At 42.4% G+C, this 22,131-nt stretch overlaps 1 protein-coding gene across 1 annotated transcript in view; it reads left to right on the top strand.

Annotated features, from left to right (window-relative positions):
• LOC126473332 (protein Skeletor, isoforms D/E-like) overlaps nucleotides 1-22,131 on the top strand; it is a 337,232-nt gene that overhangs the window by 309,356 nt on the left and 5,745 nt on the right. Inside the window, exon 13 of the mRNA XM_050100317.1 lies at nucleotides 1,391-1,618. Within this exon, the coding sequence (XP_049956274.1) occupies nucleotides 1,391-1,618 (228 nt within the window). The remainder of the gene's footprint in view (nucleotides 1-1,390; nucleotides 1,619-22,131) is intronic.

Raw genomic sequence — 22,131 nt, 5'->3', positions numbered from 1 at the left:
CGTAATAACGGCCTTGATACGCCTGGGCATTGAGTTAAACAGAGCTTGGATGGCGTGTACAGCTACAGCTGCCCATGCAGCTTCAACACGATACCACAGTTCAACAAGAGTAGTGACTGGCGTATTGTGACGAGCCAGTTGCTCGGCCACCATTGACCAAACGTTTTCAGTTGGTGAGAGATCTGGAGAATGTGCTGGCCAGGGCAGCAGTCGAACTTTTTCTGTATCCAGAAAGGCCCGTACAGGACCTGCAACACGTGGTCGTGCATTATCCTACTGAAATGTAGGGTTTCGCAGGGATCGAATGAAGGGTAATGCCACGGGTCGTAACACATCTGAAATGTAGCGTCCACTGTTCAAAGTGCCGTCAGTACGAACAATAGGTGACCGAGACTTGTAACCAATGGCACCCCATACCATCACGCCGGGTGATACGCCAGTATGGCGATGACGAATACACGCCCCCAATGTGCGATGTCGCCAAACACGGATGCGACCATCATGATGCTGTAAACAGAACCTGGATTCATCCGAAAAAATGACGTTTTGCTATTCGTGCACCCAGGTTCGTCGTTGAGTACACCATTGCAGGCGCTCCTGTCTGTGATGCAACGTCAAGGGTAACCGCAGCCATGGCCTCCGAGATGATAGTCCATGCTGCTGCAAACGTCGTGGAACTGTTCGTGCAGATGGTTGGTCCCCATGTGTTGACTCAGGGATCGAGACGTGGCTGCACGATCCGTTACAGCCATGCGGATAAGATGTCTGTCATCTCGACTGCTAGTGATACGAGGCCGTTGGGGTACAGCACGGCGTTCCGTATTACCCTTCTGAGCCCACCGATTCCATATTCTGCTAACAGTCATTGGATCTCGACCAACGCGAGCACCAATGTCGCGGTACAATAAACCGCAATCGCGATAGGCTACAATCCGACCATTATCAAAGTCGGAAATGTGACGGTACGCATTTCTCCTCCTTACACGAGGCATCACATCAACGTTTCACCAGGCAACGCCGGTCAACTGCTGTTTGTGTATGAGAGATCGGTTGGAAATGTTCCTCATGTCAGCACCTTGTAGGTGTTGCCACCGGCGCCAACCTTGAGTGAATGCTCTGAAAAGCTAATCATTTGCATATCACAGCATCTTCTTCCTGTCGGTTAAATTTCGCGTCTGTAGCACGTCATCTTCGTGGTGTAGCTATTTTAATGACCAGTAGTGTACATTCTGCACAACTACGCCGACCGGCAATGTCAATTTTCCTGCAAACATTCATGTCTTTATACTGATTTCTACTACCGTACCTGCTGTTCCACAATTACAGTCGGGCTGCTCACTCCTTTAAACCTGCTGCAGGATATGGTACAAGCGATGATGTGCGTTTTCAGGAGGTGCGCATCTTCGCGGGCGTGTCGGTGAACCGGCGGGGTGACGTGGTGCCCACCGGCACAGGCCGGCTGTGCAACTGGACCCCGGACCCCGACCAGCCGCCAGCGGACGAGTTCGCGTCGTTCGGCGCCTACCAGCGCTCCCTGACGCTGCAGTGCGACGAGGGCGAGCCGGGCGTCGTCCAGTGGACGCCGGGACCGGACACGCCCGACACCGTCTACTACCAGGTGAGACCGCCTCAACACATACTGTAACACCTCTGTTCAGTTTACAGTGATAAAAGTTGTAGAGAGTGTTGTGGACTGACAAGACAGCCAGTCCACAGTGACGGGTAACCGAAAGGCACGCGCTTAAACTCACGCTGGCTGGCGTGAGGTCTGAAACAGGATACGTAATGAATGCTATAAAGAAAAGTGCGTAGCTGCTGGAATACTTAACTTTAATCCACAGTTGGTGAATATTGGTCTTGTTACTGTACATGCTTCATTAGATACATAGCAAAGGATAAATGGCGCCTTGCTAGGTCGTAGCAATTGACTTAGCTGAAGGCTATGCTAACTATCGTCTCGGCAATTGAGAGCGTAATTCTCAGTGAACCTTTCCTAGCAACGTCGGCTGTACAACTGGGGCGAGTGCTGGTAAGTCTCTCTAGACCTGCCGTGTGGCGGCGCTCGGTCTGCTATCACTGACAGTGGCGACACGCGGGTCCGACGTATACTAGTGGACCGCGGCCGATTTAAAAACCACCTAGCAAGTGTGGTGTCTGGCGGTGACACCACAGAAAGAATAATTTAAAATTAAGAATTGAATTTTAGAGGGGAAAATAGTGTAGAATCAGAGTTCGGTAATTGCAGATCAAAATTATAGTATATCAGCAAGTAGTTTAACGTGTAAGTACAGCAAAGCCACGGAAGCTCCGTCATGGAGAAGGCAGTGACGTTAAACTCTTGTGATGAAAAACCTATAAAAGGCCTGATCGTGATTATTGCCGCCCTTTTTTCCTTTATTGTTTCGTTAAAGGGCGGGGAACCCGTATCAGTCAGCGAGACAATAGATTGGACTTTATCATGTTAAGATTCACGATAAACTGTTAGAATACTACGGAGATTAAAAGTGATGTAGTGTACGATCTCTGACTGTTGGTAACAACGGAGTATTAAGGGGATTTTGGGACTTTAGCGCTAGATTGAAACTTTACGGACATATAGACGACAGAAACTCAAATTATTTGCTGATACGAGTGAATTCAGAGGTACCGGTATTCAGATATTAACGTGTGGTCTTTTGAAAGTGTAGTGTGCCGTTAGTTGCGAATCTGGACGTAGAGCGCGTGCATATCGGCATTTGCGGACTATATAGATTCCTCCAGGCTAGGAACCTTTAAAATAGGCCATCATCCATCACCATCTTAATCCTTGAATATAGAGTGAAAGTGAAATACAAGTGTTTTGTACTTATTTCATTTACCTAGTACTAATTAGTGAAGGTTTTACGGAACCAAAGTTATTCAGCAGTAAGTCAGCACCATCTAGCGGAAACCGTAGGCATTAACTAACACGCTAACTGAAATGAACGTTTACGTGTTTTACGGACTGCTTAATATGAACTTTTGTGACTCTTTGTCGTCCCCACTCCCTCCGAATGGTGGCGCAGGCTGTCTTAATCATAAAAGGGGAGAGTTTTAGCCGGGCAAATTGCTAAATAAAAGCGATATTTACAAGACTCGCAGTAATAGCAAAACACAAGGTCCGCACCTCATCGGAGAGTCGTCACTGTCACATCGGGAAGTAAAGCCGGAAAACCTACCGACGATACGTATCTACGAGCAGACGTCGACGTGGAGTACCTAAGAAGGGAACCACAAGAGAGTTGGGGATGCTTCAACACGCACTCACAGTGTGAGGAGGTCAGCGTCTTAATACACAGAGTACGGATGGGCGATATTTAATGTAATTGTTAAAACACTACTGTTAATGATGAGAACACGACAAGTGCCATAACCTGATTTCCCAGAAACTTCGCTCGGTGGAGGAAGAGTAAAAATAAGCGAATACGTGTCACGTGTTATCCATAGATACTCAAAGAGTTCCCGAGAAAACAATGATCAAAGTTTTCGACCTAATTTTGACGTCATTTAGGGCGCTATAATCTCAGCCAAAATGGTGGCACAGTGGCTAGCGTCACAGCCTCTCACTTTGGTGACCCGTGTTCGAAATCCGGTTATTGTTTGTATTTATTTCATTTAACATTTTTCAATAATCTACCCATCTCCGCAAAAGGTTGCTATACGAATGTTTCTTATCAAGTTAGTGGATTCAAGGATATTATATTGACTGTAAAATTACAGCTGCGTCTCACAATGTCATACATCTATTACACAATATACACTGAATAGATAAAGAAACTGGTACACCTGCCTAATATCGTGTACGACGCCGCGAACACGTGAAGTGCTACAACGCGACGTGGCATTTACTCGATCAATATCTGAAGTAGTGCTGGAGGGAACTGACACCATGAAACCTGCAGGGCTGTCCATAAATCCGTAAGAATACGAGAGGGTAAAGGTATCTTCCGAACAGCACATTGCAAGGCATCCCAGATATGCTCAACACTGTTCATGTCTGGGGAATCTGGCGGCCAGAAGAAGTTTTTAAAGTCAGAAGAGTGTTCCTAGAGCCACTCTGCAACAATTCTTGATTTATAGGGTTCGAATTGTCCCGCTCGAATTGCCCAAGTCCGTCGGAATGCACAATGGACACGAATGGATGCAGGTGATCAGACAGGAAGCCTTCGTACGTGTCACCTGTCAGAGTCATATCTTGACATATCAGGGCTCCCATTTCACTCCAAATGCACAAGCCACACACTGTTACAGAGCCTCCACCATATTGAACAGTCTCCTGGTGACATGTATGGACCATGGATTCATGAGGTTGTCTCCATACCCGTACGTGTCCATACGCTCTATACAATTTGAAAGGAGACTCTTCGGAGCAGGCAACATGTTTCCAATCATCAACAGACCAATGTCGGTGTTAACGAGCGCAGGCGAGGCGTAAAGCTTTAGTGCAGTCATAAAGGGTACACAAGTGGGCCTTCGGCTCCGAAAGCCCATATCGATGATGTTTCGTTGAATGTTTCTAACGCTGATACTTGTTAATGGCCCAGCCTTAATACGAGGGCAGTTCAATAAGTAATGCAACACATTTTTTTTCTGAAACAGGGGTTGTTTTATTCAGCATTGAAATACACCAGGTTATTCCGCAATCTTTTAGCTACACAACACTATTTCTCAACGTAATCTCCATTCAATGCTACGGCCTTACGCCACCTTGAAATGAGGGCCTGTATGCCTGCACGGTACCATTCCACTGGTCGATGTCGGAGCCAACGTCGTACTGCATCAATAACTTCTTCATCATCCGCGTAGTGCCTCCCACGGATTGCGTCCTTCATTGGGCCAAACATACGTAAATCCGACGGTGCGAGATCGGGGCTGTAGGGTGCATGAGGAAGAACAGTCCACTGAAGTTTTGTGAGCTCCTCTCGGGTGCGAAGACTTGTGTGAGGTCTTGCGTTGTCATGAAGAAGGAGAAGTTCGTTCAGATTTTTGTGCCTACGAACACGCTGAAGTCGTTTCTTCAATTTCTGAAGAGTAGCACAATACACTTCAGAGTTGATCGTTTGACCATGGGGAAGGACATCGAACAGAATAACCCCTTCAGCGTCCCAGAAGACTGTAACCATGACTTTACCGGCTGAGGGTATGGCTTTAAACTTTTTCTTTGTAGGGGAGTGGGTGTGGCGCCACTCCATTGATTGCCGTTTTGTTTCAGGTTCGAAGTGATGAACCCATGTTTCATCGCCTGTAACAATCTTTGACAAGAAATTGTCACCCTCAGCCACATGACGAGCAAGCAATTCCGCACAGATGGTTCTCCTTTGCTCTTTATGGTGTTCGGTTAGACAACGAGGGACCCAGCGGGAACAAACCTTTGAATATCCCAACTGGTGAACAATTGTGACAGCACTACCAACAGAGATGTCAGGTTGAGCACTGAGTTGTTTGATGGTGATCCGTCGATCATCTCGAACGAGTGTGTTCGCACGCTCCGCCATTGCAGGAGTCACAGCTGTGCACGGCCGGCCCGCACGCGGGAGATCAGACAGTCTTGCTTGACCTTGCGGCGATGATGACACACGCTTTGCCCAACGACTCACCGTGCTTTTGTCCACTGCCAGATCACCGTAGACATTCTGCAAGCGCCTATGAATATCTGAGATGCCCTGGTTTTCCGCCAAAAGAAACTCGATCACTGCCCGTTGTTTGCAACGCACATCCGTTACAGACGCCATTTTAACAGCTCCGTACAGCGCTGACACCTGTCGGGAGTCAATGAAACTATACGAGACGAAGCGGGAATGTTTGAAAATATTCCACAAGAAATTTCCGGTTTTTTCAACCAAAATTGGCCGAGGAAAAAAATGTGTTGCATTACTTATTGAACTGCCCTCGTATATGCAGCAATCTGCGGAACGGCTGCACTTCTGTCACGTTGAACGATTCTCTTCAGTGGTCGTTGGTCCCGTTCTTGTAGGATCTTTTTGCGGACGCAGCGATGTTGCAGATTTGATGTTTTACCGGATTCTTGACATTCACGGTATACTCGTAAAATATTTGCACGGGAAAATCCCCACTTCATTGCTATCTCGGAGATGCTGTGTCCCATCGCTTGTGCGCCGACTACAGAGTCCGCCAGAAAAATGTATTCTCTCTTCATCAGGCTCTATCGAGATATCGATATTATCGTTCGATTGAGTTACGAATGTGTTGTAGTGTGGTTTTTGGCTCAACATATGTTAGTACTTTCGTCTCCGTATTGAGAAAACAAGATGGCTGGAGTATGCTTGACATTCGAGAAACGAAAGTGCATTGTGAAGTGGTTTTTCAAGTTTGATAAAGCCGTTAAGCGCAACGTCAGTGGAAGGGGGAGTTCGAAACAGAACAACCAAACCACCTAACAATTAAACACATCATTCACAAGTTTGAATTGCGTGGAACAATTTGTGAAATTCACAAAGGAAGATCAGGAAGACAGTGTACAGCTACACGTCCTGCTTCGTCGGCTCTCGTGTTGGAAACGTTTGTTAATTCTCCACAAAAGTCTGCTGCGCAACGTGCACGTGAAGTGGGGGTTAGCAATACAAGTGTACGAAGAATTCTGAAAGCTGCAAAGTGGAAAGTTTACGTTCCACAATTACTGCACGCGATTAATGATGACGATCTTGATCGCCGTATGCAATTTTGCGAATGGTACCAACAAATGGTACTGATGACGAACAATTTGTGACGACGGTAGTGTGGAGTGATGAGGCATAATTTAAACTTAATCGAACCGTGAATCGGCATAACAGTGTCTACTGGGCACCGGAAAATCCGCATGTTTATGTGGATAAAACGGTCAGTCTACCAGGGGTTCATGTGTGGTGTGGACTATCATCTAGGGGCTTAGTAGGACCCTTATTCTTTGATGCTACTATCGCTAGAGAAATGTTACGTGCATCAATTTTGACAGGTATACGTGTGCTTTGTGTAGCTAATGAAGAGGTCTTCTACGAACAGGCCGGGGCGCCACCACACTACCACCTAGCCATATGAGCTTTCCTGAATGACAGTTTTCCGGGACACTGGATTGGACGAAGAGGGCCCATTGAGTTCACGTCCACCAGATCTAACACCTATGGACTTTTACTTGTGGGGAACTGTGAAGGATAACGTCTATCGACGTAAGCCACGTACGCGGTTGAACTTCGCCATCAGATTACAGCGACATCCACTGTAAAATTCATTGACTGACGTAGTTGCGGCGACCGCTATCGTTCTGTTATGTGTATAGCCGCCAACGGTCAAAATTTTGAACATTTAAAGTAACCATGTGCTAAACGGAAGGTTGTACAACACGTGTGATCAATTATTAAATGTAAAATAAACATATAAGTAATACTTTTCGTTCCTTAAAGTGTGTATACATTTTTCTCGCGAGCTCTGTATAACACCGAGTTCAAACTCACTTAACTCTTGATAACCTGCCATCGTGGCAACAGTAACCGATCTAACAACCGCGCCACAGACTTCTTGTCTTATATAAGCGTTGATGACCGCAGAGCGCCGTATTGTGCCTTTTTACATATCTCTTTGTTTGAATACGCATGCCTATACTAGTTTCTTTGTCGCTTCCACGTGAGTGCGTACGGTATTTTCAGAGGTTACGAGCTTTTTTTAAATTCTCATATTCTTATATCAACACTTACTTAATTTTTATATTTAATTCGTTTGTTTGTTTTTCAGGAAGGCTTGGTACCTGTCCTAGATAATAGTGATTGTAGAAACACTCGAAACATAGAAATTCGGAAGACTACGAACATCACGGATAAGCAGGTTTGCCACACTGACATGAAACTCCCTTCGGGTAGAATGTCGGCACTGCTGTAGATTTCATGCTTTGGCAATAATTACGCGGCAAACCAGGCGCAATGGATCAGTGTTCCGAAAACTGGCACTTGATTATGAATCAAGGTACAGTTCAAGAATTTCAACGAAAACAATTTCAAATAATTTTCTCATTCATTTATTTTTCTTTTTTCTCTTTCTCTTTTTTTTACTCATTCGTCAACACACTAACTAAACGGGTAAGGGACACTTACTTCACTATACATAGGAAAACATTCTTGTAGTAATCTTATGCCTACATAGGGTAGATAAATGAACAACAAAAATAACAATAAGCGGGTTTCGAACACGGGGTGCAAATGTGAGAAGCCACGACGCTATACACTACGCTACCACTTCGGCTGAATGACTTACTCGCTAAAAAGCACATAAGGTACCTCCAAAACTGTGGCCGTCGTTTTCTCTAAAATTGTATAATATCTATAGATTAGCCGAGACATGTGTTCGCTGCTTTTGACGCCACCTCCACTGAGCGAAGTTTCTGGGAAATTCGGTTGTAGCACTTGCCATGTTCTCGTCGTGGGTATATCTTCACTGCGTGTTAACAATGGTGAGGTTAGTCGTGACGGTGCCACTACAGCAGAGCTACTAAACACGGCTTTCTGGAATTCCTTCACCGAATAAGACGAAGTAAATATTTCAAAATTCGAATCAAGAACAATTGCCATCATGAGTAACTTCGAAGTATGTATCCCTGGTGTAGTTAAGCAGCTTAAATCGCCTTATTAGGTGATTCCTCGATCCACATTGTATACCCGTCAGGTGTCTTTCAGAGTATGCTGATACGATAGCTCCAGACGTAGCAATCATATACAACACAGTTCGCTCATCGAAAAATCCATACCTAAAGATTGGAAAGTAGCAGAAGTCACGCCAGTGCCCAAGGAAGGAAATAGGAGTGATCCACTGAATTACAGACCCATATCGCTAACGTCGATTTGCAACAATACATTATCTCCGAACATTATGAATTACCTCGAAGAAACCGGTTTATTGGCTAATCGCCAACACGAATTCAGAAAATATCGTTCTTGCGAAACACAACTAACTCTTAATTCTCACGAAGTAGTAAGTGCTATCCACAGGGGATGTCGAATTGTTTCCGTATTTTTAGATTTACAGAAGACTTCTGATACTATTCGTCACAAGCGACTTCTAATCAAATTGCGTGCCTATGGAGCATCGACTAAGTTGTGCGACTGGATTTGTAATTCCCTGACATAGAGGTCACATTCGTAGTAACTAACGAAAAGTCATCGAGTAAAACAGAAGTAATATCTGGCGGTCCCCAAGGAAGTGTTATAGGCCCTCTGCTGTTCGTAATCTATGAGACAATCTGAGCGACCCTCTTACATTTTTTGCAGATAATTGTGTCATTTACCGTCTGGTAACGTCATCAGATGATCAAGACCAATTGCAAAATGGTTTAGACAAGATATCTGTATGGTCAGAAAGCGGCAACTGACTCTAACTGATGAAAAGTGTGAAGTCATCCACATTAGTACTGAGAGGAATCCGACAAATTTCGGTTACACGATAAATCAGACTAATCTAAAGGCTTTAAATTCAACTGAATACTTAGCGATTACAGTTACAAATAGCTTAAACTGGAACGATCACATATATTATGTTGTTAGGAAAGCAAACCAAAGACTGTGATTTATTGGTAGAACACTTAGAAAATGCAACAGATCTACTAGACTGCCTACACTACACTTGCTCGTCCTCTGGAGAGTATTATCGTTCGGTGTGGGATCCGCAACAAATAAGATTGACGGAGGACATCGAAAAAGTTCAAAGAAAGGCAGCTCGTTTTGTATTATCGTAAAAGAAGAGAGTGCCACGGATATGATAAGCTAATTGGGGAGACAATCATTAAAACAAAGGCGGGTTTCGTTCGGCTGGATCTTCTTATGAAATGACAATCGCTAACTTTCTCCTCAGAGAGTGAAAAATGTTTGCTAGAGAACATCTACATAGAGAGAAACGATCATCGTAAGAAAATAATAGAGGTCTCGCAAGGAGAGATTCAAGTGTTCATTTTCCCCGCACGCTGTTCGAGAGTGGAACGGTAAAAAAGTAGCTGGAAGGTGGTTCAGTGAACCCTTTACCAGGCAATTAATTGTGTACCGCAGAGTAATCATGTAGATTCAGAAGTATCCGTTAAGCAAACGAGACGGCCATTCTGAAACTAAAGCTTCCTTTTCTTGTGGTGATTCGAAGTGACTGAGCCGCATTATGTTCACTGTAGTAACTTCGACCATTGATACTAACAGAAGGAGCACGACGTCACTTTCTTGACTTCAGCATCCCTATAGCGGGAGAAGATAGAGTCACTTTGGCTTGCTATGAAGTGATGTGAAAATGACGTGTCACTCGATGCGACCACGAAACTCAACAGCAGTTGACAAATGAAGAACTTAGGAGACTCCATATTTAATTTCGTCGTTTTCGTATAATAATGATTACGGCCCGGATTTTTAACTCTTTGCAAGATAGATTTTAGCCTTTTATTTTCTTGTAATAGCCCTTTTAAAGTTTAAACAAACTATTTTAACGTTTTTAGTTTTGTGACGAAAAATATCATGAAAACTAATATTTACATAGAAAATTTTATTATGTTTTTCACACAGCTATTCTACTTGTTGATGGAAAATAAACAGTCGACTAGTCCAATGAATACTGACTTTTTGTAAATTCTTTATTAGACAAAATCGCATGTTGGAAAATAGATAAATGGGTTCGACCGTTTCCAGGCACCTTCAGATCTGAAAGATATTGGAATGGAGGGTTACAAGACAGGAATTGTATTCAACATTAATAGATTTTCAAAAGATTTTAACAAGGTTATTGAACAGTACATACCAGAGAGTAAAAAGCCGTCTCTAAGATAAAAGGAGACTTTTGTCAGTTGGCTGTCAACAACGCACGGGAGTGTCAATTCTAAAGTACATGCATCAGCTGTCATACAATAAAAAGACGTAAAATACAGGTATAACAATCATAATGTATGTCTATGCGTGCCATATATGACAAGATAATAGCGCTAAAGTTGCATAGAACATGACACTACAGGTATAGCTGTGAACTCGTGCTTGTAACATGGATACATAATAAGTATAGGTACGCACTGTTCTCCCGCATTCAAAGTGACACAGGAAACAGCAATTATGTATGGTGACAGCGGCAGTCATAGATTCCATGAGCTGATTGTAAGCAGTGACCGATGCGAAGTGCTGAGACCCATAGGTGAAGAATGTGACCGAAGATGGCAGCACATTACATTACAGTTTCAAGTAGCGTTATAACTAATACACAACAGTTAAGTTATAAAATGAAACGAAAAAAGTTTCAGTTCACAGTTGATGCAATGAAATACTAGAGTAAAATAGACAAGATGCACAAATATAAACTCTAAGCTGCACAGGAAGAAGTTTTGCAGTTGGCGTACTAATTTTATCAAAATGAAAGGAGTAATAGTATGTTATTTTATACAGATCTACTAGCTATAGCCGGCGAACTTCGTTCCGCCTCTAAAAATATTTATATGTCATAGCTGACCCGGCAAACGTTGTTTTGCCATATAAACTATCTCTAGTCTACAAAAATAATGTATACGTGTCACACAATGTTTACGTGTAACACCATAGCCGTTGTTCGCGGGAGCTCGGGACACAAACAATAATAATGGACGTGGGTCTAGTGCAGCAGGGGATACAACCCGTCGGCTTTGAACAATGACGTCACAAGTCGCCAGAGAGCATGCATTACAAAGATGAAAGAGCTGAGGAGAATGTTGAGAAACAAAGGAATGCGAGAGAGATAAACTTTATTTCACATATGTGAGGGCCAGTAGTATTTTCACGTTATCTTAGTATTTCTCCGCAAAATACAATGGAAAGAAATGAATGAAATTACTAGCAAAGAATACATCACGTTACATATATGTCAGTTGTATCTCGAAAGTCTTTCGAACTGTATTGCTTAAGTGCAGTACGGGATACAAGTTCAGCGTAGTCGATTTCTTAGTTTCAACTAGCATTGCTGTCCTGTTGTTCACTTGAACTATGTATCCCCTGCTTCACTAAACCGCAAATGAAACACCCGATACAAATTAAAAGCTCATTCGAAGTGTGTTGCTTAAGTACAGTCCGGAATACGAGTTTGTCGTAAGGCGATTTCTTCGTTTTCACTAGCATTACTGTCCTGTTCTTCACCTGAACGATGTATCCTCCGCTTCAGTAAACCCTAAGTGAAACACGGGATACAAATTGTAGATCTGTTTATTTCGTCTCCGCTATTACTAGCAGTCACTTGTTGAAAGGGAACTACACATTGATCTTGTCAAAAGCCGAGAAGCGATTCTTCTTAGTGTTGTAGCTCCCTTCAGTAGCTGATAAGTGTTTTTTGGCTTTTTAAAAAAAAAATCTCACGAGATAGAATAAACTGATCCTAAGATACAGATGCTTCAGTAGCTGATAAGTGTTTCTGGCTTTTTTTTAAAAAAAATCTCACGAGATAGAATAAACTGATCCTACTTCATTAAGCAATCAATAAAAAAACTAAACTAAAACATAACAGCAAAAGCGAAAATGGTAAACTGAAAATAGAATAGATTACGAAGTCTTTTGCTGTTATGTTTTAGTTTAGTTTTTTTATTGATTGCTTAATGAAGTAGGATCAGTTTATTCTATCTCGTGAGATTTTTTTTTTTTTAAAGCCAAATAACACTTATCAGCTACTGAAGCATATTGGTGGAATAAGAAAGTGAAATATGGCAAAATAGTGAAATATAGATAAATTATCGCTTTTAGATTCACATTCAATTATTTTAATGATAGCGCTTATTAGAACACAGAACTGCTTTATTATCTATGCCTCGAAGTGAAGACATTACTATCTATGACTAAGGAATGACGTCATTGTTCAAAGCCGACGGGTTGTATCCCCTGCTTCACTAGACCCGAGAACTGTGTTGGGAGTGAGAAAAGGCTTAGGGGGAAGTCCGCAGTATCGGCCACTATTAGTTCTAGCGTTTCTCCGGTAGATCGCGCGGATTTAACAATTGCAGCCGATACACGGCTCGTCCATGAGCATACAAACATTGCGGCAATTTCGTATCGAAAAGTGTTCGCCAGCATAATGAATAAGGCCAAGTGCACACGCATCGATTTTTATAGTACGTAAAAATATGGTACTTCTTTTAGGAACTTCTTTGTTCCACTAAAAGAATTTGATCGTACGACATATTTCGGTACGATAAAAATCGATGCGTGTGCGCTAGGCCTAAATGTCGATTTGGCGAATGACACATGCTGCCTAGTTAAACTTATCAGTCTAGTTACGTCGGTTCAAAGAGGGATATTCGAGTCGTTGCTTTTGGTACGTTTCTTCAATTACCTATCTATCGAATAGTGAAAGACTATCAGCGGTAGACACCTGGCGGGGATAACTGATCAAGTGATAATTGATCAGCTATCGACTGGGGTTGAAAATTATTAAATTACTTAAATCACTATTGAAAAAAAGGGGTTGGTGGTAGAAGAGTTAAAATGTAGGGTTATGTGTATTTTGTAATACCACATCATAAAAAAATAAATATAAAAAGTTCTGTCCAAGAAATAAGAAAAAAAATTTTGGGGTGGATCACCCTTATCACTTAGGGGTATGAAAAACAGATTACGTCTGATTCTCAGACGTAGCGAATATACATGTAAAATTTCATCACAATCGATAGAGCCGTTGATCAAGCGATAATTGATCAGTTATCGACTGGGGTTGAAAATTATTAAATTTCTAAAATCGCTATTAAAAATAGCGGTTGGTGGTACAAGGGTGAAAATTTAGGGTTGCTTGTATTTTTTAATGCCACATCATAAAAAACAAAAATAGTTGTCCAAAAAATAAGAAAAAATATTTTGGGGTTGACCACCCTTATCACTTAGGAGTATGAAAAATAGATTACAATCGATTCTCAGACCAACCGAATATACAGGTAAAATTTCATCAGAATCGATAGAGCCGTTTCGGAGGGATATGGCAACTAACACTGTGACACGAGAATTTTGTATATAAGGATATAACAAGCATTTGATATGTGTACAGATAAAAGAAAGCCAATTGGGTTGGATTGTTTTGGGGGAAGAGACCAATCATCGAGGTCATTGGTCTCATCGGATTAGGAAAGGACGGGGAAGGAAGTCGACAGTTCCCTTTCAAAGGAATTTGCCTGGACCGATTCAGGAATATCACGGAAAACCTAAATCAGGATGGCCGGACACGGGATTGAACCCACGTCCTCCCGAATGCGACTCCAGTAGAAAGCCCATTAACATGGGCTGGCTTAAAATTATACAAAATATAAACACGACCAATATACCACGAAGAGTGTACGTCAGTGTACTGGGTGATCAAGAAGTCAGTATAAATTTGAAAACTTAATAAACCACGGAATAATGTAGATAGAGAGCTAAAAATTGACACACATGCTTGGAATGACATGGGGTTTTGTTAGAATCAAAAAAAAAAAAAAAAAAGTATTGCTAGACGCGTGAAAGATCTCTTGCGCGCGTCGTTTGGTGATGATCGTGTGCTTAGCCGCCACTTTCGTCATGATTGGCCTCACAGGTCCCCAGACCTCAGTCCGTGCGATTATTGGCTTTGGGGTTACTTGAAGTCGCAAGTGTATCTCTAGGGATGCTGAAAGACAACATCCGACGCCAATGCCTCACCACAACTCCGGACATGCTTTACAGTGCTGTTCACATTATTCCTCGACTACAGCTATTGTTGAGGAATGATGGTGGGCATATTGAGCATTTCCTGTAATCATCTTTGCTTTGTCTTACTTTGTTATGCTAATTATTGCTATTTTGATCAGATGAAGCGGTTTGTATTTTTTGGTTCTAATAAAACCCCATGTCATTCCAAGCATGTGTGTCAATTTGTACCTCTCTATCTACATTATTCCGTGATTTATTCAGTTTTCAAATTTATACTGACTTTTTGATCACCCGGTACATCGTAATGATGTCACACCCATAGCGTGAGAGACTGGCTTACAGAGTTATTGCGGCAAACAAAATCTACGCAAATACACATCTAACAGTCAACCTTAGTATTCTTTAGAGAATATGCAAAGTTTACCTGGATGTATACATCATCTGCACAACAAAACAGAACCGCGCGTCTAGGTGATAAGTTATCGATGTCTAGGTTACTTCAAACGTCCAATCGCTGTGTGCTATCCAAGCCGTAAACACAACATCGCCCTACAAAACCAATCACTGACGACAAATAATATGGGCCACTCGTACAACCCAACAGCGCTCCACGTCTATGTGCCTAAGTTAATGCATACTTTCAGTCATTGTGTACAACACGTGCAGAAACATAGTTAAAACAGTGCGCAATATCATAACAGTCAACATAAAAGGACACTTTAATGTTATAAAAGGAATGCCTAAGTTTTATAAATGGCTATAGAAGTGTACAAAACGTAGAACGGAGTCTTCGTGGCAGAGGCCAATGACATATATTTAAAGATACAATAATAGTCGGAATAAGCAGATAAAAATGTATTATTGCCCTACAACTCAATAATTGACGGGAAATAACAGCAGATCACAATCGTTAAGTATGTAATACGTAATGGAGGTCCTAAATTGGATAAATACTTTTATAACTATACGATACGTAGACTTAAGTTTACGTGGCAGAGGTCAATGACTTAAATAAAAGGTACAATAACAGCAATACATATAGTTACAAATGCAATGTTGACCTATTGATCAATCACTGACGGCCAATTAACTATCCCTTCATATCGGCACTCGAAAAAATGCATTAACAATTGAGATATTTACCTGTGCAACAATTATTTTCTCTTTTTATAATATTTAAATGAAGAGTCTTTTACTCAAAAGCTATTTTCATGTGTCACTCGCATAAAAACTCAGACTTGAGATTTGTACCTACGTCTGACCACAATAGGTAGCCTAATGCTACAACTACTAAGAAATTTTATATTACATTTTGGTATTGCAGTACACACTTACCCACATTTCCAAGTTTTTGTGAAGTGAAACTTTTCCTGTTGTCTCTCAGTTCTTCTTTTTTTGGACGCTGGGAAATTTCTCTCTTCACCACATGAGGTCAATGGTGCATAATTCAACGACGCAATTGCTCGTGGCCCCCCGATGCAGTCCACCTTCAAAATTCTCCCCGTGATTGATGTAGGACATTTTCTTCATATCTGGGAGTCCTCAGAAGAATATTGCTTAATTTAGTGACACAGTGAACCAGGTATTTTCTCCAGATACATCTGCACCTCGGAGACGGACGTTTACAGCATCTTTCAGTGGCAGAGATACAGGTTGTAGGCAGTGAATTGCAACAGACAGATATTGGAAATGAACTCTTAAAAATGCCAAGGATGTAACATCCTTGTTGTTATTAAGGGCCATCTTGCCTTTTCCATTAAAAGATGATTTACTAGAATCGAATGTGTCTACTACATCTTTGACATTTTGGTGGCATTCGACGTAATTTTAAGCTGCCAAGAGGCAGGTGCTCAACGAATGGTTTCAGGTGGAAGGGGAATGTTTAGCGCTATTTGCTTAAAGGATTGGATGCGGGTAGGAGCTTTGAGAAGTACTTTCTTAATAGAGGAAATGATAATGTTAACCTTAGGAAAATTATTTCTGACTTCTCTGCTAGACACCATAGGCCACATCAAGGCAGGATCATAGTAGGGTAGAATTCTTTCAGTGTTGCTCCCGCTTTTAACATATTGGCAGCAACACTGCTTTCGCTAACAGCAAAAATTTCTCGCTCCTGTTTTCTCCTGGCCATAGGATGCGCATGGCATACCTGACAGTTCGGACTACAGTACTGTGATTCGTTGTCTCCTAATCTTTTCACAGTAGTAGGCGGGGTTTTCCTGGTGCACTCGAATCTAACTTTCCCACTACGACATTAGCTACAAATCTGCCATAAATGTCAGTGGTCTCATCGACTGGAAGCCAAGTATAGTGGTCACCGACGTCTGTTTTCTGTATCCGCAACAGCCTTTCCATACACCTGTGTCAAATATTTCTTCTGCAATGTCTGCTCATCTGGTATATTGCGTCCGGTGACACTCTCCAGGAAACCCTTAAAAGTAGGGTTTCTTAGCACGATCCATGGCACATTGGCCGACTCTACAGCTTCATACCCAATAAACCCAATAAACAAAAAGATGTTAGTTCAAGTTTGCATGGTTTTTCGAGACAAAGGTGTGTGGTGTACTACGTTCCGAGGAAATCTCACAATTTAGCTCTGATATAAGCAATGCAAAGTGATGACAGTATGCGTGAAAAAAATGTGCCTGTAAAAAAAAAAAAGTGACTTTCTGTACGCACACTAAGGGAGAATGGAGACGTGTGAACATCTATGCAACAAGCATAGTGTTGGGCGCAAAACACGCACATGGCCCCTTTAAATGTCCTAGTTTTTAAACGTCTTCGCATTAAATTACCATGTCATTTACAAAATGAACACCACTAAAAAAGAAGTAATGGAAAGTATTTATGAAGGAGCTTAAAACAAACATATCATTGGAAATTTTGAAAGGACATTGTTTACATGCTGTAGACTGTAGTACAGAACACTTTCGATAACACTAAATGTATCCACTATTTTCCTTTTGCTTTGCTGTGACAGAGCGAGGTGGCGCAGTGGTTAGCACACTGGACTCGCAATCGGGAGGACGACGGTTCAATCCCGCGTCCGGCCATCCTGATTTAGGTTTTCCGTGATTTCCCTAAATCGCTCCAGGCAAATGCCGGGATGGTTCCTTTGAAAGGGCACGGCCGACTTCTTCCCCGTCTTTCCCTAATCCGGTGATACCGATGACCTCGCTGTCTGGTCTCCTCCGCCACAACAACGCAACCCAACCTTTTCTGTGAAGACCCATTGCGATCTCGCCACTGCCTGCACTTCGTTTTGATATTGTGGCATACGTTTGTCTTTTGTTTTGATGGTAACAGGTTTGTGTGTGTGTGTGTGTGTGTGTGTGTGTGTGTGTGTGTGTGTGTTTAAGGAGAGCTAATGTGTCCTAGCTTCTGTGTGGATAAATTATTGCTTTACTATGGTACAATTTTGTGCACACGTAAGTTAGGACATACTGGGCTTGTAAGCTCTCCTTACACACAGATACAAAGACATATCTCTCTCTCTTTATTACACAAAAGTCGAAAAAAATTATAAAACCACACACACACACACACACACACACACACACACACACACACACACCAGTCGAAAAATACAAACACACACGGAGCAGTAGCAGGCAACCCTGCAACCACAAAAAAAAGGGTGATGAATCTATCCTGCAATATCAAACCGAGGCACACGAAATGGAGAGATGGAAGTGGACCATCACAACAAACAAACCTGAATATACGTAGTGTTAGTGAAAGTGTTCTGTGATAAAATCTACCTCACATATTAGAAGAACGAGAAGAACGACGTAAGAAACAAATACGCTGAGAGTAACGACGATAATTTAATCCTGTTTATAACAGCCATTGAAAGCATGATAACTGTTCATGAACGTGGTAGACAAAATTGTAAAAAAAAAGGCATATTGTTACAGTGACCATTGAAGACGCTTTACAACAAAGTGAAGCTCGTTTTGTCTGAATAAGAATTTTATTACAGTTGCTAAAGACGGTATAACCCACGTAACTTGTAATACTGCGACCACAGAAAAAAGAGCCCTTCAAACAAAGAAGACAACGCATATTTGAAGAATATTACCCAAATTAGCGAAAATATTTACTCTTTGAAAAAGCTATTAATCTTTGACTTCTGAACTTAATCATATTTGTGAAAATACATTTATTGGTTGATATGTTCTATGCAATACAATTCAGTGTACTGAAAACAATGCTCATACAATCATCAATGTGTTTAATCCATACTTGCGTAGCAGTATTATTAAATGTAACAATAACTCTGCCTGTTACGGTTTCACGACCAAACCGCTGAACCGATTTCGATGAAATATGACGTGGACATAGCTTGAACTCTGGGGAAGAACAAGGGCACCTTTAGAAACTAAAACATAATAATAAACCTCTAAGAGGGTGAAGTAGGGAATGGAACATACACTACTGGGCATTAAAATTGCTACACCACGAAGATGACGTGCTACAGACGCTAAATTTAACCGACAGGAAGAAGATGCTGTGATATGCAAATGATTAGCTTTTCAAAGCATTCACACAAGGTTGGCCGCCGGTGGCGACACCTACAACGTGCTGACATGAGGAAAGTTTCCAACCGATTTCTCATACACAAACAGCAGTTGACCGGCGTTGCCTGGTGAAACGTTGTTGTGATGCCTCGTGTACGGAGGAGAAATGCGTACCATCACGTTTCCGACTTTAATAAAGGTCGGATTGTAGCCTATCGCGATTGCGGTTTATCGTATCGCGACATTTCTGTTCGCATTGGTCGAGATCCAATGACTGTTAGTAGAATATGGAATCGGTGGGTTCAGGAGGGTAATACGGAACGGCGTACTGGATCCCAACGGCCTCGTATCACTAGCAGTCGAGATGACAGGCATCCTATCCGCATGGCTGTAACGGATCGTGCAGCCACGTCTCGATCCCTGAATCAACAGATGGGGACGTTTGCAAGACGACAATCATCTGCACGAACAATTCGACGATGTTTGCAGCTGCATGGACTATCAGCTCGGAGACCATGGTTGCGGTTACTCTTGACGCTGCATCACAAACAGGAGCGCCTGCGATGGTGTACTCAACGACAAACCTGGGTGCACAAATGGCAAAACGCCATTTTTTCGGATGAATCCAGTTCCTGTTTACAGCATCATGATGGTCGTATCCGTGTTTGGCGACATCGCGGTGAACGCACATTGGAAGCGAGTATTCGCCATCGCCATATTGGCGTATCACCCGGCGTGATGGTGTGAGGTGCCATTGGTTACACGTCTCGGTCACCTCTTGTTCGCATTGGCGGCACTTTGAACAGTGGACGTTACATTTCAGATGTGTTACGACCCGTGGCTCTACCCGTCATTCGATCCATGCGAAACCCTACATTTCAGCAGGATAATGGACGACCTCATGTTGCAGGTCCTATACGGGCCTTTCTGGATATAGAAAATGTTCGACTGCTGCCCTGGCCAGCACATTCTCCAGATCTCTCACCAATTGAAAACGTCTGGCAAATGGTGGCCGAGAAACTGGCTCGTCACAATATCCCAGTCACTACTCTTGATGAACTGTGGTATCGTGTTGAAGTTGCATGGGCAGCTAGCTGTACCTGTACACGCCATTCAACCTCTGTTTGACTCAATGCACAGGCGTATCAAGGCCGTTATTACGGCCAGAGGTGGTTGTACTGAGTAGTGATTTCTCAGGATCTACGCACCCAAGTTGCGTGAAAATGTAATCACATGTCAGTTCTAGTATAATATATTTGTTCATTGAATACCCGTTTATCATCTGCATTTTTTCTTGGTGTAGCAATTTTAATGGCCAGTAGTGTATTATTTACACCAGTGAACATAAAAAATGTTAAAAACTCATTAAATTTATTGCATGATATACATGCTGTATAATGTATAGCTGCTTCAGTAGCATAAAGCTTAGGTTTGCCGCTCCTGCCCACGCAGTGCAGTGCAGTGCGTATCGCTGCGCTGTGGACTGGGACAGTTCGGTGGGTGGGGGATGGGCCACGATGCGAACAGTGCTTACTCAAACACGCAGACACACGAGGGCTGCTGGCGTTATTGCATGTACAACAGCTTGCTTACTTACCGTCACTAATCATAACAACATTACTGATATACGTCTGCAGCTGCACTTAACAGCTTATATCCCGTATTGTTAGAGAGAATGAAGTTGTTTCTGATGGATGAGGAACAGAAACAACAACTCAGCAGCAGTAGGAGGCGCAACAAAAACATGTGGAGAACTGGGACAACATTGCAGAAAATGAAGACACAGCACATACGTCCTAGCACAAAAGGCAACTAACGTTCACCATAGTGTGCTACTTGCAAGAGAAGTGTGTAAAACTCTTTCCAACGTTTTATGCATGAAATTTGTATTGAACTGATATATTTTAATTCTACAAAATATTTTGTGCTATAATTTTGAAACATTTATCTACACTAATATTATGAAAAGGATAGTTGCTACTCACCATACAGAGGAGATGCTGAGTCGAAGACAGGCACAACATAAAGACTGTTGGAAAGTGAGCTTTCGCCCAACAAGGCCTTCTTCGAAATTAGACAAAACTCACACACACACACACAAACATACATACACACACGCAAATACAACCCACACGCACATGACCACAGTCTCTGGAAGCTAAAGTCACTGCCAGAGAATGTGGTCGTGTGAGCGTGAATAGAATAAAGTTGTATGGTGACATGCACTGCTGGAAGTCCGTTGGGTTATAACTCAGTCGAATGGACTGAGGATGACTATTTACAGCTCAAACCTGTATGCAGTAATAATACTAAAAATAATCAGGTCGCGACTGATTGCTGTATTCCTATCCTTCCATATAATGATATGCAGCCGCTGTGCACAACGGTTCCGTATGGAGTCAAAGTTGGTGAAAACTACACTACTGGCCATTAAAATTGCTACGCCAAGAAGAAATTCAGATGATAAAATATATTATATTAGAACTGCACGTAATTACATTTTCACGCAATTTGGGTGCATAGATCCAGAGAAATCAGTACCCAGAGCAACCACCTCTGGCCGTAAAACGGCCTTGATTCGCCTGGGCATTGAGTCAAACAGAGCTTGGATGGCGTGTACAGGTACAGCTGCCAATGCAGCTTCAACACGACACCACAGTTCATCAAGTGTAGTGACTGGCGTATTGTGACGAGCCAGTTGCTCGGCCACCATTAACCAGACGTTTTCAATTGGTGAGAGATCTGGAGAATGTGCTGGCCACGGCAGCAGTCGAACATTTTCTGTATCCAGAAAGGCCCGTACATGTAGTCGTGCATTATCCTGCTGAAATATAGGTTTCGCAGGGATCGAATGAAGGGTAGAGCCACGGGTCGAAACACATCTTAAATGTTACGTCCACTGTACAAAGTGCCGTCAATGCGAACAAGAGGTGACCGAGACGTGTAACCAATGGCACCCCATACCATCACGCCGGGTGATACGC

This window comes from Schistocerca serialis, chromosome 4 (assembly GCF_023864345.2).
Source record: "Schistocerca serialis cubense isolate TAMUIC-IGC-003099 chromosome 4, iqSchSeri2.2, whole genome shotgun sequence".
Taxonomy (NCBI): domain Eukaryota; kingdom Metazoa; phylum Arthropoda; class Insecta; order Orthoptera; family Acrididae; genus Schistocerca; species Schistocerca serialis.
The sequence above is the reverse complement of the archived record's forward strand: the minus strand, read 5'-3'. Positions and strand labels throughout refer to the sequence as shown.